The sequence below is a fragment of the Anomaloglossus baeobatrachus genome, chromosome 5 (genome assembly GCF_048569485.1).
Source record: "Anomaloglossus baeobatrachus isolate aAnoBae1 chromosome 5, aAnoBae1.hap1, whole genome shotgun sequence".
Lineage (NCBI taxonomy): Eukaryota > Metazoa > Chordata > Amphibia > Anura > Aromobatidae > Anomaloglossus > Anomaloglossus baeobatrachus.
In genome coordinates this window covers 478881535-478908967 of record NC_134357.1, presented here as the reverse complement: position 1 = coordinate 478908967, position 27433 = coordinate 478881535, and the positions used below count along the sequence as shown (strand labels likewise).

Here is a 27433-nt window from a genome sequence, read left to right as displayed (position 1 = left end):
ACATCCGGCCGCATTAGCGATGTTGTTGCGTGTGACACCGATGAGCGATTTTGCATCATTGCAAAAACGTGCAAAATCGCTCATCGGTGACATGGGGGTCCATTCTCGATTATCGTTACTGCAGCAGTAACGATGTAGTTCGTCGCTCCTGCGGCAGCACACATCGCTATGTGTGACGCCGCAGGAACGAGGAAGCTCTCCTTACCTGCCTCCCGGCCGCTATGCGGAGGGAAGGAGGTGGGCGGGATGTTCCGGCCACTCATCTCCGCCCCTCCGCTTCTATTGGGCGGCCGCTCAGTGACGTCGCTGTGACGCCGCACGGACCGTCCCCTTAGAAAGGAGGCGGTTCACTGGTCACCGCGACGTCGCTGGGCAGGTAAGTATGTGTGACGGGTCTGGGCGATGTTGTGCGGCACGGGCAGCGATTTGCCCGTGTTGCACAACAGATGGGGGCGGGTACCCACGCTAGCGATATCGGGACCGATATCGCAGCGTGTAAAGTAGCCTTTAGTGTACCTGGAATGAAAGCTACCTTAAATTATGCCACCCCACACCATCAAAAGACGTTTTTACAACATTAGGCCGTAAGCCAGACGTCTGGCTACAGATATCCATTGACCTCAGGCCTCTGCTCTCAAAAGCTATCATGGTGAAGAGCAAGACGGCAATGGAGGCTGAAAAGTAGGTTTGTGCTCTTCAGCGATGAGTCTGGAGACCTTGTGGGCAACACTATGAAGAGGCCTTCACAAGGAAATGTTATATTGGTCCTACTCCAGAGATTCTGGTGTGGGGTGTCATAATGTACAGCAGCTTAACCCCTCTAGTCTTCATAACTGGTACATTACCAGCTTGGTGTTACAATGATTTGTTGGTGGGACCAGTAGTATAGCCATTTTGCAACGTTGCAACACAAAGCCACATGTTGCTTGTACTACTGTGAGCATCCTGTGGGGCCTAAACATGCTACCCTGGCCTGCAGCTTCCTGGACTTGTCTCCCGTAGAACACATCTGGGACATCATTAATTGGCAATTACAAAAGGAAGCTGCCAGAACAGACCTTGATGATTTGCCCATATGCATTCAGTGTGGCAGAGCATTCTACAGACAACCATTAATAGCCTCACTGATAGAAGCTGAGGCTGCAAGGTGGGGGATTTCTGTGTATGTTAGGCCCCCTTCACACGTCCGTGATACACGTGCGTGTTTGGTCCGTTTCCGTATATGCCGGAGACACGGCCAAACGTGCACCAATGTTAATCTATGATTGTGGTCACACGTGCGTTATTTCATTATGTCCGTGTGTGCGTGTCCGTGATCCGTATGTGTTTGCGTTTTGCACGGATGCATGTCCGTTATCTGCACGGAGCACGCACACGTGGACACAATGAAAGTCTATGGGTATGTGCACACACGTTAATAAACACGTATGCATCTACCTATAGTCCGTGTCCGTTTGGTGTTTTTATTTCTAGTGATGTCGGCTATTCTTTCTATTTCTGTGTATGTCGGTCAATCTCCCTGAGTCCGTCAGTCCGTCTCTCTGTCGGTCTCTGAGTCCATCTCTCACAGTCTGTCAGTCAGTTTCCCCCCCTCTCTCATACTTACCGTTCCCCGATCCCCGGCGCGGCGCTGCACGGCATTCACACTGCTGCGGCGGCTTTTACTATTTTGAAAAAGCTGGCCGCTCATTAAACAATCTCCTATTCCCTGCTTTCCCCGCCCACCGGCGCCTATGATTGGTTACAGTGAGACACGCCCCCACGCTGAGTGACAGGTGTCACACTGCACCCAATCACAGCAGCCGGTGGGCGTGTCTATACTGTGCAGTAAAATAAATAAATAAATAATTAAAAAAAAACGGCATGCGGTCCCCCCCAATATTAATACCAGCCAGATAAAGCCATACGGCTGAAGGCTGGTATTCTCAGGATGGGGAGCTCCACGTTATGGGGAGCCCCCCACCCTAACAATATCAGTCAGCAGCCGCCCAGAATTGCCGCATACATTATATGCGACAGTTCTGGGACTGTACCCGGCTCTTCCCGATTTGCCCTGGTGCTTTGGCAAATCGGGGTAATAAGGAGTTAATGGCAGCCCATAGCTGCCACTAAATCCTAGATTAATCATGTCAGGCGTCTCCCCGAGATTCCTTTCATGATTAATCTGTAAATTACAGTAAATAAGCACACACACACCAGAAAAAATCCTTTATTAGAAATAAAAAACACACACATATACCCTGGTTCAACAATTTAATCAGCCCGAAAAAGCCCTCCATGTCCGGCGTAATCCAGGATGCTCTAGCGTCGCATCCAGCTCTGCTGCATGGAGGTGACAGGAGCTGCAGAATACACCGCCGCTCCGGTCACCTCCACGCGGCTAATGAAGGGAACAGCGCGATCAGCTGAGCTGTCACTGAGGTTACCCGCTGTCACTGGATCCAGTGACAGCCGGTAACCTCAGTGACAGCTCAGCTGATCGCGCGGCTGTCTTCATTAGCCGCGTGGAGGTGACCGGAGCGGCGGTGTCTTCTGCAGCTCCTGTCACCTCCATGCAGCAGAGCTGGATGCGACGCTGGACCATCCTGGATGACGCCGGACATGGAGGGCTTTTTCGGGCTGATTAAATTGTTGAACCAGGGTATATGTGTGTGTTTTTTATTTCTAATAAAGGATTTTTTCTGGTGTGTGTGTTTATTTACTGTAATTTACAGATTAATCATGGAAGGAATCTCGGGGAGACGCCTGACATGATTAATCTAGGACTTATTGGCAGCTATGGGCTGCCATTAACTCCTTATTACCCCGATTTGCCAAAGCACCAGGGCAAATCGGGAAGAGCCGGGTACAGCCCCAGAACTGTCGCATCTAATGTATGCGGCAATTCTGGGCGGCTGCTGGCTGATATTGTTAGGCTGGGGGGCTCCCCATAACGTGGAGCTCCCCATCCTGAGAATACCAGCCTTCAGCCGTATGGCTTTATCTGGCTGGCATTAAAATTAAAAGTCGGGTGAAGTTCACCCAAGTTCATTCTCATCGCGCAACTCTGTCTGCTGTCAGCCGACATTTATAAACGACATTGTGCATCACACACACGGACATTACACACGGACATTACACGTACATTACACGTACACATACACGTTAATTCCACACGCACACACGGACGTTCTACACACAAACACGGCTAGCATACGCAATTCACACAGGTGCCACACGGACCATAAAAACGGACACAAAAACGGGACATGGACCCGAAAAACGGCCCGTAACACACGTGCGTGTTTTTCACGGACGTGTGAAGGGGGCCTTATACAGTAGTTAACACAGGATCTACCATTCACAATAGGCAATGTCATAGCTTACCTCCCCCTATAGAAAGACTGATGAAACTTCTGTATACAGTAGATTACACAGGCACCACCATTTACAATAGGAGATGTCACAGCTCACCTCCTCCAGATCCTATACAATAACTAATAATACCTCTATATACAGTACAGTTGATAACACAGGATCCACCATTTACAATAATAGGTGATATCACAGCTTACCCCCCCTTCTGTACAGTGACTGATAACACCTCTATATACAGTAGATAATATAGGATTCACCATTCACAATAGATGGTGTCACAGCTCACCTCCTCCTTCTCCTGTACAATGACTGATAACACCTCTATATACAGTAGATAACACAGCATCCACCATTTACAATAGGTGATGTCACAGCTAACCACTTCCTCATCCTATACTGACTGATAACAACATTATATACAGTAGATAACAGAGGATCAACTATACACAATAGGTGATATCACAGCTTACCTCCCCCCTTCTGTACAATGATTGATAAAACTTCTATATACAGTAGATAACACAGAATCCATCATTGACAGATGTCACAGCTCACCTCCTCCCCTTCTATACAATGAAAGATAATACCTGTATATACAGAAGATAACACAAGATCCATCACCAACAATAGATGTCACAGCTCACCTCCTCCCCCTCCTATACAATGACTGATAACACCTCTATATACTGTACAGTAGATAACATAGGATCTACCATCCATAATAGGTGATACCACAGCTCACCTCTTCCTCCTCCAGTACAATGACTGATAACATCTCTATATAAAGTAGATAACATATCATGCATCATTCACAATAAATGTCACAGCTTACTTCCTTCTCCTGTACAATGACTGATCACAACGCTATATACAATAGTTAACACAGAATTCATCATTAACAATAATGTCACAGCTCACCTCCTCCCCCTCCTATACAATGACTGATAACACCTCTATATACTGTACAGTAGATAACATGGGATCCACCATCCACACTAGGTGATACTACAGCTCACCTCTTCCTCCTCCTGTATAATTACTGATAACACCTCTATATAAAGTAGATAACATATCATAAATCATTCACAATAGATGTCAAAGCTTACTTCCTTCTCCTGTACAATGACTGATAACTCTATATACAATAGATAACACAGAATCCATTATTAACAATAATGTCACAGCTCACCTCCTCCCCCTCCTATACAATGAATAACACCTCTATATTCAGAAGATAACACAAGATCTTTTATTCTTAATAGATGTCACAGCTTACCTCCTCTCTTCACAACGAGCTTTGCCCTAATTACTGCATCCTCAGATAACGATTCCTTACAAACAAATATGGCCTGCGTCAATCTGCTGCTATTATTAAGCCTATTAGCCAGTATGAAAATTGTAAGATGTTTTTTTTTTCCATTTATTTATTTTAGTTTTTAAATAGTAATATTAAAGCTCATTATTTCAAAAAAATAAAAATAATTTAACATAACCTGATGTAAACAATAGTTTTTCTAATGCCATCTTCCCTTTAATGTCAGGTTATTTTCACATTCTTGAACATTTCCAGGAAGAGAGTTGTCACTAGAGGTTTTATGAATGGCACAGACGTGCGCTCTAACACCGTGCGATGTGGACTATAAAACTGATCCACATTCCATAGGAAGAAAGAATAGATATCATTTTGGGGCTGCAGTGTAAGTACGGTATATATAACAGGCTTGAAGCCCTTCATCTAGTCCTTTCTATCGATTGTGTGCAGAGTGCAGCACAGCGTCTTTATGTGAGGTACAGAACATCACATACATATTTTATCAGTTCGCTGGACCGATGACAACGCTGCTGAACAGGAAATATAGAGATGAATCTGGCTGTACTGATGGCTCGCTAATGTGCTCGAGAAAGATGTATGCATCCTCTATCTACTTTATGTATACATGCTATGCCAGATTCCATGGGATTAGGCAGCAACGTTCTTGACGGTGATATGTTGGAAGTAGGAAAAATGGGTAAATGTAGAAAACTGAGAAACAAGAGCCAAACTGTAATGATTAGATGATGGGGTCGGAGCAGCTTCAACACAACAGGTCTTGTGTCATGTTCCCAGTATACAGCCGGTCTTGTGGAAAGCGTCCGGGAAATGGCAGCTTTTATGGGGTGGTCCTGGTACACAGCAGGTCTTGTGGGGTGTTCCTGGTATATGGCAGGTTTTGTGGGGTTTTCCTCGTATACGGCAGGTTTTGTGGATAGTTACTCGGATAAGGCAGTTCTTGTGGATTGTTCCCAGTATACAGCAGGTCTTGTGAGGTGTTCCCAGTAAATAGCAGGTCTTAGGAGGTGTTCCCAGTAAATAGCAGGTCTTGTGGGGGTGTTCCCAGTACACGGCAGGTCTTGTTGATTGCTCCATGTATATGGGAGGTCTTGTGAGGTGTTTCTGGAATACGACAGGTCTTGTGAGGTGTTCCCTGTATAGAGCAGGTCTTGTGGAGTGTTCCCGATATACGCCTGGTCTTGTGGGGTTTTCCCGGTATACGGCAGGTCTTGTGGGATGTTCCCAGTATATAGCAGGTTTTGTGGGGAGTTCTAGGTATAAGGCAGGCCTTGTGGACTGTTCCAAGTATACGACAAGTCTTGTGGATTGTTACCGGTATACGTCAGATATTCTTTTGTGTTCTTGGTATACGGTAGGTATTGTGGGTTGTTGCCGGTATACGGCAGGTCTTGTGGGGTGTTCCCAGTATACAGCAGGTCTTATGGGGTATTAGCAGTATACGTCAGGTCTTGTGGGGAGTTTCCAGTATACTGCGGGTCTTGTGGTGTGTTCCTGGTATACAACAGGTCTAGTGGATTATTCCGTGTATACGGCAGGTCTTGTGAGGTGTCCCCGGTATATGGCAGGTCTTGTGGGGTGTCCAGGTATACAGCAAGTCTTTTTGGGTTTTCCCGGTATACAGCAGGTCTTGTACGGTGTCCTTGGTATATGGCAGATCTTGTACGGTGTCCTTGGTATACGGCAGGTCTTGTGGGGTGTTCCCGGTAAACGGCAGGTTTTGTGGGGTGTCCTGGTATATGGAAGGTCTTGTAGAGTGTTCCCACTATACGGCAGATCTTGTGCAGTGTTCCCGGTATACGGTAGGTCTTGTGGAGTGTTCCCGGTATACGGCAGGTCTTGTGGGGTGTTCCTGGTATATGGCAGGTCTTGTGGGGTGTTTCCAATATACGGCAGGTGTTGTGCGGTGTACCTGGTATATGACAGATCTTGTGGGATGTTACCAGTATATGGCAGGTCTTGTGGGGTGTTCCCAGTATACTGCAGGTTTTGTGAGGTGTTTCCAGTATACGACCTATGATAGAAAGGTGTTAGGACACGCAGTTTGCTGTGTATAGGGCTGTGTGCCTGCAGATCAGTTAGTGTGCCCATGTTGAACCGCCATGTACCACAGGATGTCCCTATAATTGTAATTGGACCATGGATCAATGGCAGAAATGGCCTTGTCACATGATGTTTTCCATCATGTGGATGGCCGGGTTTGTGTGCGACTTGGGGAGGAGATGGTACCATGATGAACTATGGGACGAAGACAGGCCAGCAAAGGAAGAGTGTTCTTCTGGAAACCTTGTGTCATGGCATCATGTGGATGTGACCACCTACAATAACCACTGTATAAACCAAGTACAACCCCTCATTATAGTGGGATTCCCTAACGGCAGTACTTCTGTCAGCATGATAATCGTCAGTCACAAATAGTATCTGGAACATGATAAAGTCATCAAGGTGAGGACTTATCTCCAAATTTCCAGATCTCAGTCCTATTGATCATCTGTTGGAAGTACTAGAAAAACAAATCTCATCCATGGAGGCCTCACCAAGCAATGCTTAGGACCTGAAATATCTTCTGCTATGTCTTGATGACAATTTTCACTAGACTCCTTCACAGATCTGGTGGGGTCCGTTCCTCAATTAGTAAAGAAAAGAAAGTAGGAACTACACAATAATAGGAAGGTGGTTTTATTGTTTTAACTACTTAGCTTATAACACACATACATAACATTTGCATATAGGATCATACTATACACTATGTAGGTGGTTCACTATCGGCCTTCGGTCTTTATCGTCCCTGGATCAGTATGGGCCTGGGATCACAATCATCCTTCTATCAGTATTGGCAGTGGATCACTATCATCCTTGGATCACTATCAGCCTTTGATAATTAACAGCCTTGGATCACTGTCAGCCTATGGTCACTATTGTTCCTTGATCATTAATGGTCTTGGATTACTGGATCACTATTGGCCCTGGATCACAACTGGCCCTGTAGCAAAACTATCCATGGATCACTATTGACCTTGGTTCATTATCGGCCCTGGGGGGCCGATTGGTCTTGGATCCAATTAGTTTTGCATCACTATCAGCTCTGGGTCTCTATCGACCCTGATTCACTATTGGTCTTGGATTACTATTGTCCCTGCATCACTATCGGCCCTGGATCACTATCAGCCCTGGATCACTATCAACCCTGGATCACTATTGTCCCTGGATCACTATCAGCCCTGGATCATTATCAGCCCTGGATCACTATCAGCCTTGGATCACTATTGCCCCTGGATTATTATCGGCCCTGTATCATTTTCGGCCCTGGATCACTATCGGCCCTGGATCACTATTGGCCTTGAATCACTGACACTTTGGCATGGAATTCATCATTATTATCTCTGCTCTCTAGGAAAAAAGCAAATGTCTCACTTCAGTAGGGACACATGGCCCAAGGCGAGGTGTGATATGACTGCTGCAGAATTCAATTCTTTAAGGACCTGTCATGTTCTGGAAGTGATGGAGAAGTAAGTGACGAAGAATGATTTTGCGATTCAGGTGGCCTTGTGAAGGAGTTAATGATAAGAATAATTTCCGAGTATAACATTCAGTTTTCAGCTAAATCTGCAGCTTCAGAAACTCAGATAACACTCGTCAAAGATCATAAAGCTGAGGCCAAAAGGCATTTCCTAAATTCTGTTATATGTTAGATATCAAGATTTCAAGATTTTGAAGATTGTACGAGAACAAATAATAGATTAAAATCCCACAGCTTCATAAAATCTGCACATTGGCAATCATGACAAAAATGTGTAAAAAAACAAAAATGAGAAAACTCCACTTTATTTTGACCTTACAGTAGTTCATATTGCCGTGCACTTTCCTTAAAGTCATAATCAAGGTTTTTATCATACCGGCGCTCTGAAAGTGAACTGAGCTGCTTCTTAAACTTTGGATTTATTGGAAAAAAGTTGAAAATTTGAGACACACTGAAGAAATGGCTTCCCAAATTTACGACCACTTTGACCTCCTCACACTTGTATGGTTTTATTGGACCGAGTTCCAAAAATCAGATGATTATAAACCTATCCTGGTGAATTAGCATAGACTGCTTCGTCTGTCCCTGATGCTCTGGAAGGTATATTGTAGACGAAGGACATGTTCCTCTTCTTTCCCACTTGCCTTCGCCATTGTTCCAATCTACTTAGTTGTTTGAGGTTTTCTTTTTGCCTTTTTTATTCTTTTGAACATTTTATTCTCTGTAAGGTTTTACTCTCCCTTATTTTAGGTTAGGTGATACCTCACTGATCGGTGGTGGTCTGACCGCTCCCTGAGATTCACTCTTTTATCCCCAGTAGAATGGAGAGGCAGTGCGCAGATTCAACCTCCGCTCCATTTGTTCCCTATAGGGCTGCTGAACGGCCGACCCTGAGAGAATGAATGGGGTGGTGGTTGGGCAGAAGATGTTGCGCGACAGTCCTCAATAATGGATAATGAAAGCTAGAAATCTCAAGATATTGGTCATTTTGTTAAAATTTTCCAGCCATCTCATTTTATTGAATAGGTGTTATTTTGAGTCATCACATGCAACCTTTTAACCCTCTGGAAGAAGGATGCAGAAGTGCCCACTTAGTCCTTTCTTACAAGTGTCTTATCTTGTGGGATAATATCTCGGAGGACCAGACGGAGCTACTGTACCTTCCCCATGATTTGATCAACCATAGCAATAAATAATAATCTGTTATTGTAACTGATTCCCTCGTGCTTGGGCTCATTGACTCCACAAGTATCTGGTATCAGATCTTTCACGTATTACTCATTTGCTCGATACGATCTTCTTGGATCTTGAATGTGGCCCTCTTGTTTTTCCAGCATATTTCACAGATTGAGACATTGATCTGCAACACTAGGTATAGGGCAGCCCCAAGGGAAGGGAAGTAAGAGAAGAGGGGAACCCTGTATCTAGGGAAGGGCGAGATGGTGACCCCTGATCAAACCTTCCGCTGGCCTCTGGTTCCCCTGACCACCCTAGGTAGATTTCTTACCTATGCGCCGAGCATGATACCTGACCCTAGCTCACCATGAACTGGACCCTAGGTAAGGAACGGATGGGATGAGTGCTTAGTCAACCCCACTAAGTTGTAAAGGATACACAGGAAACACAAATTTTGTTAAGTAAACAAACAACTTATTTCCACGATGACTGAGGCAGAGTACAGCAACATACAACAATGTTTCTCCAGGTGATTACAAGCCGAATGCTTACAGTCAAGACTGTATAGAAATGTAACTTTATCACTAGCAAACACCAAGGGTAAATGTAGGTATTTAAGGACACAAGGGTTAGTGATGAGGATTAACAGCTGAGAGGTGAGGATATCCTCAGGGTTCTAAAAGGAAAAGGACTAACTCCAAACAGAGAAGAAGCATAGAATTCTATTTACACCGCAAAAGGAAAAATAGGATGGAAGGGAGGAGTTTGTGGTGTAGCCAAACGCAATGACCTTCTACTGCTGTACAGTCAACCGTGACACACCCATGACATGATCTCTTTGTTATGCTCCTCAAATTATTCCTGACCAATCATTACTCTTGAAAGAGGCACTGGGAATCCTGGAAAAGGGAATCCACTGCCATGATGGGTGGTCCCGTATATTGTTAAGTAGGGGGTATATGTTACATCCATGGTGCCATGACACAAGGTTTCCAGCAAAACATGGCCCGGTCAGTCTGCCTCCACAGGCCTGTTGTCTACCTTAGTCCATCCTGGTACCAACTCCTCCCCGGGTAAGTGGTGCAGTTGGCTGTCCTTATGATGTTGTTCATCAAACCGGGCCATCTTGTGGAAGTGGTATCAAGTAACCCAATAAAGGGAGTCTTGCTCTTCTTAGGTTTCCTTCACCTCCCTCAGGGGCCTAGTTTGATTTATGCAGTCAGCCCGTCTTCCTCTGTGATTTGCTGTGGAGTTAGGACATGTGTGTGGTGGGGATTTACAGATGCGGTGAATGTGTGACGCTATAAGAAACACGTGGTCCTTCGTGTCGTTAAACATAGCACTTGGAACTGGCAGTCATCTTGTATTCCTGTTTTCTGTCTGGATGTAGTAGGGAGAGAAGACGCTGTGTATAAACATGATGAAAGCGAGATAAACAGCGTTCTCCTCTGCCAGGAAAACATGCTGCCAGGAGCGCCAAATGTGGACAGAGCTAAACCCCCTCCCGACTGCACCCAAAGAAACATCCGCAGCTGTTATTTATGTATTATTGTTGCTTTGTGCAGAAAGCGTACAGAAACTACAGTAATTTGTAGCCATTTTTATTTTCAACCACATATAGAACCGGGAAGTATTAATGAAGTTATGCCATTAGCGGTATTATTGCTAGAAGTACCTCATTTAGACCGAAGTGCATAATAGAAGAAATCCAACATCTTAATCATTGAATTCTGGTTTCTTATTTACCCCATTGCCCCAGTGTATAACATCCGGCCCCATTGCCCCCAGTGTATAACATCCGGCCCCATTCTCCCCAACGTATAACATCCGGTCCCTCACCCTATGTGTATAACATCCGACCCCATTGCCCCTGATGCATAAAATCTAACCCCATTGCCCCCGGTATATAACATCTGGACCCATTGCCCCCTGTGTAACATCCGCCCCATTGCCCCCAGTGTATAACATCCGGCCCCATTGTCTCCAGTGTATAACATCTGGCCCCATTCTCCCCAACGTATAACATCCAGTCCCTCACCCTATGTGTATAACATCCGACCCCATTGCCCCTGATGCATAAAATCTAACCCCATTGCCCCCGGTATATAACATCTGGACCCACTGCCCCCTGTGTAACATCCGGACCCATTGCACCCAGTGTATAACATCTGGTCCCTCACCCTTTGTATATAAAATCCGGCCTCATTAATCCCAGTCTATAACATTTGGCCTCCAATGTATGCCCTCTGTGCCGCCGTCATGCCATCTGCTTTTACTAGAATGTGACAGAATAAAAAGCTCACTGATACCAGTGCAGTCCTGTATTAGAAGCCACCGGGGTACCAAGTCCGTTCATGACATTTCTTCCCTCCTGAATCTCCCCCATCACCTTTGAGTGAGAAGTGGAAGGAACCGCAGCAACTCAGCCCTGAAGTGGAGACCCCATAACATTACAAAGCGGGGGGCCGAGTGTTGAGCAGCAGAAAAGTCCCCAACACTCTGCCAACTCCAGAACTGCGGAGTCCAGACCTCCTCTGGTAACATCAGCACAAACACTGCGGCCGTCAGGAGCTTCATGGCCGAGCAGCCGCAGCCGTACATCACCAAGCTCAATGCTGAACTGTACATCACCAAGCACAATGCCGAGCCGTACATCACCAAACACAATGCCAAGTCGTACATCACCAAACACAATGCTGAGCCGTACATCACCAAGCACATTGCTGAGCCATACTTCACCAAGTACAATGCTGAGCCGTACATCACCAAACACAATGCCGAGTCGTACATCACCAAACACAATGCTGAGCCGTACATCACAAAGCACAATGCCGAGTCGTACATCACCAAACACAATGCTGAGCCATACATAACCAAACACAATGCTGAGCCGTACATCACCAAGCACAATGCCGAGCCGTACATCACCAAGCACAATGCCGAGTCGTACATCACCAAACACAATGCTGAGCCATACATCACCAAGCACAATGCCGAGCCGTACATCACCAAGCACATTGCTGAGCCGTACATCACCAAGCACAATGCTGAGCCATATATCACCAAGCACATTGCCGAGCCGTACATCACCAAGCACAATGCCGAGCGTCGGAGGGAGCGGTGTAAAGCCGTCATCACTGGACTTTGATGGAAACGTGTTCTGTGCAGTTACATATCACACTTCTAACTGTATCTGATGGACGAGTCTGGGTTTGGTGAATGGAGAACGTTCTTCGCCTGACTGCATTGTGTCCGCTGTACAGTTTGGTGGAGGAGGGATAATACTATTGGCCTTGCCCTTTTAGTTCCGTTGATGGGAAATCTTAATTCTTCAGCACAAGATTGTCTGCAGGACAATTGTAGCTTCCAGCTTTGTGGGAATACTTTGGGGAAGGCCCTTTTCTGTTTCCCATGACTTTGCCTAGTGCACAAGGTCCATACAGACACAGTTGGGGGAGTTTGGTGGAAGAACCTGACCAGAATCACAGAGCCCACACCTCAACACCTTTGGGATAAACTATCTGAGGTTGTGACCCCGGCCTCTCCCCAATATTAGGGTCTGACCTCACGAATGCACTTCTAGATTAAGGGTCAAAAAATCCCACAGACCCCTCAAAAATCTTGTAGTAATCCTTCCCAGAAGAGCAGAAAGGGGCCGCCGACTCCATATAATGTCCATGGATGTAGGATGGGAGGTGAGAAAAGCTCCTCTTGTGTAATATGAGGGGGGCACATTCTTTTCTCCATACCGTGGATACAAGAAAATACGACTATGTCACACAATAGAATGAAATATAAATTTTTATATCACCAACAAATAGTGTATCCTCAATAATATAGCATAATTTGTTATGAAAGAACATATTAGATAAAGCAATGCAACAAGCGACAACAAGAAATAATACATGATGAACACAGGATAGGATCCAGTAAAATAAAACAATCCGAAAAATTTGTAGACAACACAATATACTTTATGTTGTAATACAATTTTATAAATCGGGGAGGAATAAACCTCTAGGACTCCTGAGAATGGAGGGGTGCTGCGCTGGTGTATCACTGTGTGTTTTTCACTGTTTTTCCTGCAGAGCTGTATTCCCAACCACCTGACAATGCAGGGAACTGCGAAACGTTGTTGGGTCAGCTGCACATTATTGCATTGCAGGTGAAGGAGAGCGCCGCTCTGCAGGGAGAACTTGGAAGTGGTCCTAGAGGTCAGACCTCCAGAGATCGGAAAGTGATGGCGTGTATTTACAGATGTCCCATATCCAATTCTCGAGCAGTGTTGCCGATCTGGGGGTTGTTTGTGTTTTCTTCTACCCTCATAAGACTAATGTGTGCTGAGAATGTTTGTCTTTTTTCTGTTTGCAGGTTTTATAAGATGTCCTCGGACATGAAAGATGTGGGCGTGTGGGCGCAGACCAGAACTCTCCTGTACAAGAATTACCTAGTGAAATGTAGGACAAAGAAGGACACATTGCAGGTACGTCAGGGAGATTTTCTCTGCAGCTCAGCTCTGCGTGTATTTCACGTTCACTGGGAAACACAAGGGAATGTGGGCTTGTTGCCATAGATGGAAAACGCTGTGTAATAATAGCAGGAAGAAAAGAAAAAAGGCCGGGTCCAACCAAGAATCTGCAAGAAAAGCCCTCACCAAACCTTGTGGACTTTGGTGCAGACTTGTTTTTTTGGATACCAGAAGCCTCTATACTGTCATTACCAATCTTCTGCACTACTCTGATCCAGAGCGGTAACCTGCCGATTTTTCGGTAATTCGAAGCAATTTTGAAAAATTGGGCTTTGTTTTTTTACTTACCTAAACCATCACAAATCTGCACTCTAGACATCCAATTTCCATGGTCTTAAGATTTGGAGGAGATTTAGTAAAACTGCTGCAGATCCAAAGCTAAAATCTGTACGGATGGATTATAATTCAATTATTTTAGTGCTTGCTGCTTTGGTTACCAGCCACTTCTGTAGTTTAGCGGAGGTGGCCAGTTTCCTAGGCAAAGAAATTGATCTTGCAAGCGCTTCTTTGAAGCTATCCCATGGTGCAGAGGCACAGTTCAGCCATACCTTTGGATCAAACCTGCAATCATCAGGAGCGCATCGTCCCCCTGGCATTAGTAGGCTGGGGAGCGGTGTGCTCCTGATCTACAAAAATCAAACCCTTTAACATATTCCCCTTGAGCTCCACCACATTTTTTTTGAAGGTGTCGGTAGTAGGATTATTGGCGTCCGGGTTCCTTTTAGTTGTGCTTATCTCAAGGGTTAGGGAGTCATTCAGTCTCCATAGACCTTGTGAAAACTTTATGCATTACACAATTGGCCAATTAGTGACGCCAGGCTTTGTATATTAATTCATTTCTCAATGATGGCCCAGCTGAGCCTCCGAGCAATCCAGTAGCCACATCTGACCTATCCCAGCTGTCATGATGGCCCCTGATCTATCACCAAAGGCCAAGAGGATTAACAGCCACCCTTATATCTCCAGTGCCGCTCCATGATGATAGCATTAGGAAAGCCGTAATCGAATCGCTGAACTCTTCATTCCCTCCGGCTATCGACAGAGGGTTATTATCTGATGAGTGGAGCCCCAGCCGTTCAGCTGGATTACCCATTTGCACAGCAGACATTTTTAGCTTTACGTCGTCCGCCCCCCTCCTCTAGTTTCAGTTGTCCTCCTCATAGTAGCTGAGTGACAAGCCAAACAGAGGTTCGAGTTACACGAGTGTCAGGCAGGTTGAGGTTTTCTGTTTACATGAGCTATGTAGAGACGTGACCAGTGTGCCGGGACAGTACCAGCAACGGCAGCGTGCATTACCAGTAATGGCACCGTGCAGTACCAGTAATGGCAGCGTGCAGTACCAGTAATGGCAGCGTGCAGTACCAGTAATGGCAGCGTGCAGTACCAGTAATGGCAGCGTGCAGTACCAGTAATGGCACCGTGCAGTACCAGTAATGGCAGCGTGCAGTACCTGTAACGGCAGTGTGCAGTACCAGTAACGGCAGTGTGCAGTACCAGTAACGGCAGTGTGCAGTACCAGTAATGGCAGCGTGCAGTACCAGTAATGGCAGCGTGCAGTACCAGTAATGGCAGCGTGCATTACCAGTAATGGCACCGTGCAGTACCAGTAACGGCAGCGTGCAGTACCAGTAAGGGCACCGTGCAGTACCAGTAACGGCAGTGTGCAGTACCTGTAATGGCAGCGTGCATTACCAGTAACGGCAATGTGGAGTACCAGTAACGGCAATGTGCAGTACCAGTAACGGCAGTGTGCATTACCAGTAATGGCACCGTGCAGTACCAGTAATGGCAGCGTGCAGTACCAGTAATGGCAGCGTGCAGTACCAGTAATGGCAGTGTGCAGTACCAGTAAAGGCAGTGTGCAGTACCAGTAACGGCAGCGTGCATTACCAGTAACGGCACCGTGCAGTACCAGTAACGGCAGTGTGCAGTACCTGTAATGGCAGCGTGCATTACCAGTAACGGCAATGTGCAGTACCAGTAACGGCAATGTGCAGTACCAGTAATGGCAGCGTGCTGTACCAGTAATGGCAGCGTGCCGTACCAGTAACGGCAGCGTGCAGTACCAGTAACGGCAGCGTGCAGTACCAGTAACGGCAGCGTGCAGTACCAGTAACGGCAGCGTGTAGTACCAGTAATGGCAGCGTGCATTACCAGTAATGGCACCGTGCAGTACCAGTAATGGCAGCGTGCAGTACCAGTAATGGCAGTGTGCAGTACCAGTAATGGCAGTGTGCAGTACCAGTAATGGCAGTGTGCAGTACCAGTAACGGCAATGTGCAGTACCAGTAACGGCAATGTGCAGTACCAGTAATGGCACCGTGCAGTACCAGTTATGGCAGCGTGCTGTACCAGTAATGGCAGCGTGCCGTACCAGTAACGGCAGCGTGCAGTACCAGTAACGGCAGCGTGCAGTACCAGTAACGGCAGCGTGTAGTACCAATAATGGCAGCGTGCATTACCAGTAATGGCACCGTGCAGTACCAGTAATGGCAGCGTGCAGTACCAGTAATGGCAGCGTGCAGTACCAGTAATGGCAGTGTGCAGTACCAGTAATGGCAGTGTGCAGTACCAGTAATGGCAGTGTGCAGTAATGGCAGCGTGCAGTACCAGTAATGGCAGTGTGCAGTACCAGTAATGGCAGTGTGCAGTACCAGTAATGGCAGTGTGCAGTACCAGTAACGGCAGCGTGCATTACCTGTAACGGCAGTGTGCAGTACCAGTAACGGCAATGTGCAGTACCTGTAATGGCAGCGTGCATTACCAGTAACGGCAATGTGTAGTACCAGTAACGGCAATGTGCAGTACCAGTAACGGCAGTGTGCAGTACCTGTAATGGCAGCGTGCATTACCAGTAACGGCAATGTGTAGTACCAGTAACCGCAATGTGCATTACCAGTAACGGCAGCGTGCAGTACCAGTAATGGCAGCATGCATTACCAGTAATGGCAGCGTGCAGTACCAGTAATGGCAGTGTGCAGTACCAGTAACGGCAGCGTGCAGTACCAGTAACGGCAGCGTGCAGTACCAGTAATGGCAGCATGCATTACCAGTAATGGCAGCGTGCAGTACCAGTAATGGCAGCGTGCAGTACCAGTAACGGCAGTGTGCAGTACCTGTAATGTAACAATTATGACTCATAAGTCTAGGGAATATATATCGGCACAATTCAGACAAAATATTCCCAAATATATTTATTTTATTATTAACATAACACCACACCATAGGTGAAAAATATTCAAAAATTGCTAATTTACTGCAATCCGTTACAGATACAGATCATTTGGTCACAGACCATTTGGTCACCATTCGTCTTGATTCACAAAGACAAAGAACATGTATTTATGTCAGACAGTTGCAAATAATCCAACGATGTGTTCATGATAAAATATATAAAGAATATATAAAGGACATATCCAACAACATTGCGCATACATGGGATCACTGCTAGATGTCTAGTCAGTCATATAGATAATAATCATGTTTTCAATATTAGAGATAGAGAATACTATATTTTAAATTCATATAAGGCATTCTACATAGCTCAGATCATGCCTACATAAATACTTTTTTCTTTCACGGATGTATACATAATATTCAAAAATTCTTCATTAGGAATATTCAGAGAATACATGACATATAACCCATGTTTACATAGGCGCTAAATAAGTTATTACATAGTCCTAAATTCTTAAGGCGAGTAGATAAAAAGTATATATAAGATGTTCTCCAGTAATCTGGATAATGCCATCGGCATTTTTACATAGTTACATAGTTACTTAGGTTGAAAAAAGACCTAGGTCCATCTAGTTCAGGGGTCTCAAACACGCGGCCCGCGGGCCGCATGCGGCCCCTGAGGCTGTTTGTTGCGGCCCGCAGACCCCGTGACAAATCGCGGCTCTATGCTGAGGGTCGGCGCCGGCAGGAACTTGCATTTGAATCCATCTGCGGTGCCGCGCAAGGAGCTGTCAGTTCTATCCCAGTTGCTGCTGCTGTCTGCCAATCAGATGCAAGGAGGTGACGTCATACAGCGACGTCACTTCCTTGCATCTGATTGGCAGGCAGCAGCCATTGGTCCAGACACAGCTCCTCTGCGCTGCACCGCAAATGGATTCAAATGCAGTGAAGTTCCTGCCGGCGCCGACCCTCAGCACAGAGCCGCGATCATCACGGGCCGCGACAAGCAGGTAAGGTACGTGCTCAAGATCAGGACCCGCTGCGTGCTGGACACAGCGCGTCCTGATCGGCGGGGCCGCAAATCTGCTCCTTAGGAGACCGCAGCTGCCCGTGCCTGCGATCAGGGGTTCGGGCCGCTGCGGTCTCCTCGCTGTGCTCTGCCTAGGGAGGACGCTTCAGACGCCGCAGCATAAATTCACATGCTGCGGCCTCTGGAAGCCACACCGCAGTTCCGTTTTCACTGCGGGCCGTACACGCACAGTGGGCATGGGATTTTTAGAAATCCCATGCCCACTGTGCTTTTACCATACATAGCAGGGTTTTGGACGCAGCTGAAGCACGCTGCATCCAAAACTCTGCAAGTACTGATTGTGGGCACACAGGGAACGCAGGAAAGGTGAGGAGATTTTTTTTTTTTGTTTGCGTATTACTAAAGATGGGCAGAATACTACAGGGATGGCCACAATACTACAGGGATGGCCAGAATACTACAGGGATGGCCACTATACTACAGGGATGGCCAGAATACTACAGGGATGGCCACAATACTACAGGGATGGGCAGACTACTACAGGGATGGGCAGAATACTACAGGGATGGGCAGAATACTACAGGGATGGGCTGAATACTACAGGGATGGGCAAAATACTACAGGGATGGCCACAATACTACAGGGATGGCCAGAATACTACAGGGACGGGCAGAATACTACAGGGATGGCCACAATACTACAGGGATGGCCACAATACTACAGGGATGGCCACAATACTACAGGGATGGCCACAATACTACAGGGATGGGCAGAATACTACAGGGATTGGCAAAATACTACAGGGATGGCCACAATACTACAGGGATGGCCACAATACTACAGGGATGGCCACAATACTACAGGGATGGGCTGAATACTACGGGAATTGGCAGAATACTACAGAGCACAATACTACAAGGATGAGCACAATACTACAAGGATTGGAACAATATTACTGGGCACAATACTACAGGGCACAAGGATGGGCACTATACTACTGGGCACAATACCACAAGGATGAGCACCTTACTACAGGGCACACGGATGGGCACATTACTACAAGATTTTGGCTAAGATTACTATATGATGCTGCTAATTGTAAAACAATTACAAGAAGGTGATAAAATGTAAAAAAAAAAAAAAATCCTAAAGCATGACTTTTTTTATTTACATTAAAAATGCTTTTCTGTATATAAACTTAACAAAAAAAGTACACGTTTGTTATAATAAACAAGCGAAAAATGTTTACAAAAGTGATCCAAGATGTATAGAAAAAAAAACATGGATTCATTAAAAATGTTCACTTTGTCCTGCAAATAATGCGGCCCCCCTCATTTTTTTTTTTCTATATGCGGCCCATACACCCAGCTGAGTTTGAGACCCCTGATCTAGTTCAACCTTCCTCCACCAGTTCTACATTTAGTCACTAAGTCATTTATAACCAACAATGTTTTGTGTACTGAGGAAATCATCCAGCCCTTTTTTAAAAGCTGTTATAGTATCTGCCATTACTACCTCTTGTGGTAGGGCATTCCACAGTCTGACTGCTCTAACTGTAAAGAACCCTTTCCTATTTAGCTGTCGGAATCGCTTTTCTTCCACTCGCAGTGAGTGCCCCCTGGTCCTTAGTACTGTCTTTGGAAGAAATAAGTCATGTGCCAGTCCTTTATATTGACCACACATGTATTTATACATATAAATGAGATCTCCTCTGAGACGTCTTTTTTCTAAGCTAAACATATCTAACTTTTTCAACCTGTCATCATATGGGAGGCCTCCATTCCTTGTAGTAGTCTAGTTGCCCGCCTTTGAACTGACTCTAACTTCTGAATGTCCTTTTTAAAATGTGGAGCCCAAAACTGGATCCCGTATTCCAGATGTGACCTTACAAGTGATTTATAGAAGGGTAACAATATGTTGGAATCACGGGATCTAATCTCTCTTTTTATACACCCTAAAATCTTGTTTGCTTTAGCAGCTGCTGCTTGACATTGAGTGCTGCTGCTCAGCTTATTTGTAATGAGAATACCCAAGTCCTTCTCCAGTTCTGTAGTCCCGAGTTTACTTCCATTTAATGTATACGCAGTTATAGGATTACTCCGTCCTAGGTGCATTACTTTACATTTATCAACATTAAATCTCATTTGCCAAGTATCTGCCCATTCTGACATCTTATCCAGATCTTTTTGTAATATTGTACTATCCAGGTCAGTTTTTAATATCCTACATAGTTTGGTGTCATCGGCAAAGACTGACACTTTACTATCAATCCCATCCACAAGGTCATTAATAAAGAGAGTAAAAAGAATCGGTCCTAGCACAGATCCCTGCGGCACCCCACTGCTGACTATAGCCCATTTAGAGAATGTACCATTTATGACTACTCTTTGTTTCCTATCTTTTAGCCAATTCCTTAACCCAGTTGCATATAGTTTCCCCCAGTCCTTGCTTCTGGAGCTTTAGTATAAGTCTATTATGTGGTACAGTATCAAATGCCTTTGCAAAGTCCAAATAAATCGCATCAGCTGCATTACCAGTATCCAGGTTTGCACTTGCCCCCTCATAGAACCCCAACAGATTGGTTAGACACGACTTATCTTTCATGAATCCATGCTGTTTGTCAGTTATCATATTATTTTCTGCAATATATTTTTGCATGTCATCCCTTAAAATGCCCTCAAAAACTTTGCATACTACTGATGTCAGGCTTACTGGACGGTAGTTGCCTGGATCTACCCTCTTACCTTTCTTAAATATCGGTACCACATCAGCAATCCTCCAATCCTGAGGCACCAACCCTGTTACAAGTGAGTCTAGAATGGCTCTAGAATAATGGCGTAAGGATATAGAACAATAAAGTCCTTCAAAATCTAAGTAGGTAGAAAACAATTAAAGGAAAGAAAGCCATGGAACCCATAGGGTGGAGGGGCGACATGACTAGAGGGAAGGGAAGGAGTGATGGGGTTAATGGAAACAGGAATGGTTTGTTTATAAGGCAGAGTAAAGGGATTGGTGGGTAGGAGGAGTTCCCTGGAGGAAGAGGTGGGACAGTTGAGGGGTGTAAGTAAAGGACTTTGACTTACCCCCTCTCTCTTGACTTCCGGATATGGAACGATCTGACTGGAGAGGTTCCTATAAGGTGTCAGGACGTCACCTTCTATTTCTCCATGGAGGAGTGGGAGTATTTAGAAGGACACAAAGATCTGTACAAGGACGTCATGATGGAGGTTCCCCAGCCCCTCACATCACCAGACTTCCGGATATGGAACGATCCGGACGTGCGACAGGATGGCTGCTACCCGGGAGCAGCGGATTCATCATGGCAGTGCACGGGCCCCTGGCAGCGCGGTCCCACGTCTTGGCTGCTGGGGGTTAACCCGTTGGCACTTTCCCCTCGCTCCCCTGTCAGCTGCGGGCGGCGTCCCCCCTCCCTCATATCTCAGGTACTTGCCGTGTGCGGGGGGAGCGAGGAGGAGATGCGAGAGCCCCTTCGGGGACCCTCCGCGGTAGGACGTGGGCAGGGCAGTACTCAGCTGCTGCTCCGGCCGCGGGAGGAATCTCCGTCCGGGCCGCGGCAGCCGGGAGGGGGGCGTGGCTTGGCTGCGGCCTACTTCCGGTCCGAGCCGCGGCCTGGATTGCTGGATGCGGCGGCTCCCGGACGGGGAGAGCGCCCGGCGGTGACGGAGGCCAGCTTTACCCCTCGCGGAAGGCGGGGGGGGGGGCCGCGGAGCTGCAGCCAGTGGTGGGTCCGGCACCAGGGCAGGCGGGCCTGGGGCGACGGGTGCCCAGGAAGCGCCGGTGAGTGGGGGTGACGGCAGGGGCCCTGCAGTTCCTGCTTGGTCACCCAGATCAGGTTGCAGCTCCCGGCCGCGGCGGTCTCCCCCAGGAGGTGGAGGGCCCAGCGGACAGAGGCTTTCATGGGGCCCAGGAGGGCTGGATGCGGCGGCTCCTGGCCAGGAGAGCGCCCGGCGAGGACGGAGGCCAGCGTTACCCCCCCCCCCCCCGCGGGTGGAGGGGGGGGGGGCGGGGGGCTGCAGCCAGCAAGGGGTCCGGCACCAGGGCAGGCGAGCATGGTGCGACGGATGCCCGGGAGGCGTCGGTACGTGGGGGTGACGGCGGGGGCCCTGCGGTCCCCGCCTGGTCACCCAGAGCAGGCGTGCAGCTCCCGGCAGCGGCGGTCTCCCCCAAGGGGGGGAGGGCCCGGCGGACGGATGCCTTCTGGGCCCAGGAGGGCAGGAGGCTGGCGGCTCTGGATGGGAGTCTGCTGGCAGCGGGTCGGGCCACAGGTACCCCCTGTCCTTGCAGGTAGCAAGGGGGGGTCAGGCCAGAAGATAAGGCCCGCGGTGGCAGCCCGTAGGACGGGACGGTTTCCGGGGTTGTCGCCGCGGGACAGAAGATGGAGCTTGGAGGATGGTGCCCACGCGGCGTACCAGGAGGACGGCCGTGGTGGTGGCAGCGCTTCGGCGGCGTCTGCATTACATGAGCCAGAGGCGGTCGGCTCCAGCGAGGAGGAGGAGGAAGCAGCGACGGATGAATCAGACGTCCGGATGGCGTGATTTTTATTCCAGGATATGCCGGGTCGCGGTCGGGTGAGACGGCCGTGGATTTGGCAGGGCTGGGGGGGGGCGGCTGCGGACACGGCAGCGCCGAGTGGGTTGGTGTTTTGACCAGGTATGGGGTTTACTGAAGTGGTGTATACGGTTGTGGAGAGTGCGCATGCACCGCCGGCGGCATGGACGGGATCGGTGGTTAGTAGGCGCAGGTGCGGCAGGCAGAGTGAGGGCGCATGAGGCGGCAGAGGAGCATTTTCGGGCAGAGGCGGCAAGGGCTGTGACAGAGTGAGTGGTGAGGAACGAAGAGGGGGATGAGGTGGTGCGTCTGGCTGACAGTGGCCAAGTGTGAGAGGTATGGGTGCTTCAAAGGCCCGCTGGGGGGGCTCACTTGCTGGAGGATGTGAGGGATAAGATTTGAATGGGGAACGTGTAGCAATAGTTTCGCTGCTCCCCCGGGAACAGTTTCACCTGGATTAGGTTAAGCCAAGTGATTCCAGGAAGGATAAGTAGAGGGAGGGGAGCGCCGGTGGAGGCTCACCCTCGTACATTTGCAACGTGGCTGCGGGCATTTGCGTTTTTTGGCAAGGGTATCGGGGGAAGGAATTGGGTAATTGGTTCGGCATGGTTCGGTTATATGGATCCATTTGGGGTGGCTTGTTAGGTCATATGGCGGTTTAGTCTGGCTTCAGTACGCCGAGTAATTTCAGCAAGGGAAGGTGTTGCGTGCCAGTATGCGGTAGGATCATACGGGCACATCCTTATGGCTGCAGTGGATGGCGGCTCCTAGTCAGCCCCCCCCCCTTTTTGGGGGGTAGTTGGCTGTTCGGGGTTTGGAACCCCGGCGACACGGACGATGAGGGTTTTTTGGGGGGAATAGAAGGATGGGTGGTGCAGATTTGGCGCGGACGGTTGTCTTAAGCATAAGTGTTGGGTTGTGGTAAGGAACATAGTAATTCTGCGTCATTCTATTTATATTGGTGGATCTTTGCCTCCTTATTGGAAGTTTGCGCTGGGCTAGGGGACACCTGGTGGTTGTCAGTGGAAAGAGGGGTCAGGAAGTGGTGTTGGGCAGGATGGGTGGGCCATTCGGGGCCCTCCTTGTCACGATTGGGTTTCTCTGTTGGGGGGTAGTGCCGGAAATGAGCCGTATATAGATGTATATATTTCGGCTTGTTCAAAACGTATCTTATCTGGAGGAGTCATCGGTGTATGCCTGCTTGGCTCCAGAATTGTCGGCGGTTTATTATGTGTCGTTTGACAGAGGGTGGGATTTGGTAAAGGCGGTGAGCCGGGGAGCATTGATGGCAAAGGCGAATTTGGAGGCGGCATTTAGGTTGTTACTGGTCCACCCTGCTAGCTAGCAGTTCTGGTGCTGCGGTGGGGAGGGGAGTTATTATTATGTTGATCGGTGGGTGCTAATGGGTTGTTGTCCCATTTTATGTTCCTTTGGAGGCGGTTATTTCTTGGTGGAGTGGTTTGTGCGTGGTGTGTCCCAGCTTACACCTCTTATTCATTATAGGTTGATTCTCTTTACATCGGGTTGGCGGGTTGATGATTCGTTGGGGTTGATTGTTTTATTACAGATGGTGGTGGATACTCTTTTGGGCCTGTTGGCGCAGGCGAAGACTGAGGGTCGAACGCCAGTGATACGGTTTGTGGGGATAAAGTTTGATGTTATGGTCAGAGGGGTAGGATTCGTGGGTAATGGTGTGGTCCTATGGGCTGCGATAGAGGCAGTTAGGTCAGCTAAGACGGTGCGGTTTCAGGCGGTGCAGTCTTTGCAGGGGCGGTCGAACCACGGGTGCAGAGTTACGCCGCTGGGGTGCGTGTCTGCTGGACGGCTGGCGATGGCTGCGCCAAGGGTGCAGCCATCGGATCCTTTGTGTGTGGTCAGGAGGGAGATCAATGATGATCTGATGGTGTAGGAGGTTTTTTCTTACGGCCATTTAGTGGCCGCGGATTGTGGCTGGGTAAGGTGCTACCTGATGGAACGTAGCTGCGGTACTCGGAGGCAGCGGGTCCAGTTGTTTTCTGGTTGGGCATTGTGGGGTAGCGCTTCCAATCGGTGGTAGTGGTCGGGTGGTGGAGGTTGGCAGTTTTTTCCAAGAGGAAGGTGTTCTGTCATTCTGGCTATCAGTTGGTGGAGAATTCGATTAATAGTTGGTTTGCTAATCCTGGGGCCAAGGGTGGCGTACTTGCGACAGTTGGTTTCTCAATTGGATGTGTTTTAAAAAAAAAAAAAAAAAAAAAAAAAAATGTTATGCGTGGCGCAACCAGTACTGGGGTTCGCCAAGGGAATAGCAGCTGCTGTGTTTCCTTCCAGTTCTGCAGGTCTCGGGAGTTGAGGCCGGGTAGCAGACGAGGTGGGCACGGTGTGTCCGGAGGGCTTGTGGAGTCTGGTGTGGCTGTGTTGGGGAGCGGCTCGGTGCCCAGTGACTGAGGTTATTTGGGGCTGATATTCAGAAGTATGGGTGGCGCGGATAACGTTTGGGACAATGTGTGAGGAAGGCCCGGTGGAGTATTTGATGGTGGCGTTGGCAGTGGTGAGTAACGGTTTTCAGGCTGCTAGGCCGGCGTCCGCAGTGGAGCAGAGGGTGGCGGCTGTGGCTGTCTTGTTAAGGATTAGATGTGGAGAGATGTTTTCGCAGGATCTTAGGGCGCGGCAGGCCTTGAAGGGTTTGGTCGTAAGGGTGTGAGGGAGCGGGATACAAGGGTCCGTCTCCGTTGTTTTGTGGCAGCGTTTGGTGAGTGGTTTGTGGCGGCTATGTTCATCTGAGCACGAGCGGGTTTTTGTTTCCCTTGTCCAAAACGGTTTGTGTTAGCCTTTTGGGGGGCTTTGAGATTGTGGGGTTGGTCAGCCCATCTACGGTCAAGAGCGGAGGTTGGATGTTGGAGGATGTGTCCGAGGTGGTGCAGTGGGTTGAGCGCCGGCTTTGTCGCTCACCGAATTAGATTAGGCGGGTGGTGAAGGTTGGTGTTGTTATACGCGGTCCCGGGTGCGGAATTATGTTGTGAGGGCGCCCAGGTTCATTATTGTGTCGCGTTTGTTAAGGTACCATTTTGTGGCAGTGCTGCAGACTTGATTGCAGGTGGCGGGGGTGGGCGCCCGGAATACTATGGGTCGTATTCCTTCTGGATTGGGCTGCCACGGAGGCCCCTCGGTGGGCTCAGAAAAAGGGTTGTGAGAAGTATTGGGAGGTGGGAGTCCTCTTGTTTCGGTGTTACGTTTGGCCTCAGTTGTTATCGGGTTAAGGCAATGGGGGCATTTGAGTCTTTTGGGAGTGGAATGGGTTGGCGTAACAGGTTGGTGTTATCTGTGGGTTTATAACCCCTGGGTTTTTGTGGTGAGGGTGTGCCTCATTTGGATATTTGGGCATTCGTTGGTTCTCGGGGCCTCGACGGTCTGAGGCTCGCCTGAATGTTGCCAGTTGGGTCTGGACGGGTCGATGGTACTGGTCCAGTAAATTGGAGGCAGCGATTTGGTATCTCGAGAAGTTATTTATGAATGTTTTAAAAAAAAAAAAAAATTGTTGGTTGTTGCATTGTGTAAGACATACCTGAGCTTAATCGTGGGGTAGTTTTGATAGTGTGACCAGGTTGGAATGGCGTGTGGCTCGTGCGATAGGCAGTATCAATCGAGCCTTATTGGGGGGGCGGCGCCAAAAGTTGGTGGCGCTGAACTGGTGGTTTTGGGGATGCGATGGGGGTGCATCTTCACGTGCTTGGTGCTGTTTTGTGGACGCTGGGATTGCGTGGAGGTGTGGTACAAGCTTTTGGTGTGTGGCGGGTCCAGGCCACGTAAGGAGTCACGTGCCCTGTCCTGTGGCGGGGGGTAGGTCTGGTCCAGAGGCGGTTGAAGGCAATGGTAACTGGACAGAGAGACACCATCTTGGTATGGTGGCTCCAGGTTCCGGGATGTTGCAGGCACGGGGTTCTGCAAAGTTGGGGGGTTAATCCGTAGGTGATTAATACCTCATCTCTGGGTCGGTGTGTTGCGGCCAGGGATACTGGGGTGAGAAGTGGTTCCTGGACTGGGCCTACTCAGGGTTGTATATTTACTGTATTGGTTACTGTGTTACCTATTGTTATTTGTTGGGGTCGCCCGTTGGACGGCGCCCCCTTGTGTTAGTATGTAAATAATAGGTAATAAAGGCTGCTGTGGCCAATTTTAAACCAAGTCACATGCAGTTCGTGTATTATTTACAGATGGTATTGGTGGGTAACACACATACAGCACGACTGGAGAATCCTTCCTCAATGGTCAAGAAAGCCATGGAACCCATAGGGTGGAGGGGCGACATGACTAGAGGGAAGGGAAGGAGTGATGGGGTTAATGGAAACAGGAATGGTTTGTTTATAAGGCAGAGTAAAGGGATTGGTGGGTAGGAGGAGTTCCCTGGAGGAAGAGGTGGGACAGTTGAGGGGTGTAAGTAAAGGACTTTGACTTACCCCCTCTCTCTTGACTTCCGGATATGGAACGATCCCCGCCCACCCTCCCTTGTGTTTAATGCCGAGGGGAATTTGGTCTGGGTTGTTTCTTTGTCACAGCAGCGGGGGGTAGGTCTGGTCCAGAGGCGGTTGAAGGCAATGGTAACTGGACAGAGAGACACCATCTTGGTATGGTGGCTCCAGGTTCCGGGATGTTGCAGGCACGGGGTTCTGCAAAGTTGGGGGGTTAATCCGTAGGTGATTAATACCTCATCTCTGGGTCGGTGTGTTGCGGCCAGGGATACTGGGGTGAGAAGTGGTTCCTGGACTGGGC

The 27433-nt window shown here is 48.2% G+C and overlaps 1 protein-coding gene across 1 annotated transcript in view; it reads left to right on the top strand.

The window, feature by feature from the left end:
- ABCA5 (ATP binding cassette subfamily A member 5) overlaps nucleotides 1–27433 on the top strand; it is a 279957-nt gene that overhangs the window by 5903 nt on the left and 246621 nt on the right. Inside the window, exon 2 of the mRNA XM_075351788.1 lies at nucleotides 13755–13866. Within this exon, the coding sequence (XP_075207903.1) occupies nucleotides 13765–13866 (102 nt within the window). The 5' untranslated portion in view covers nucleotides 13755–13764. The remainder of the gene's footprint in view (nucleotides 1–13754; nucleotides 13867–27433) is intronic.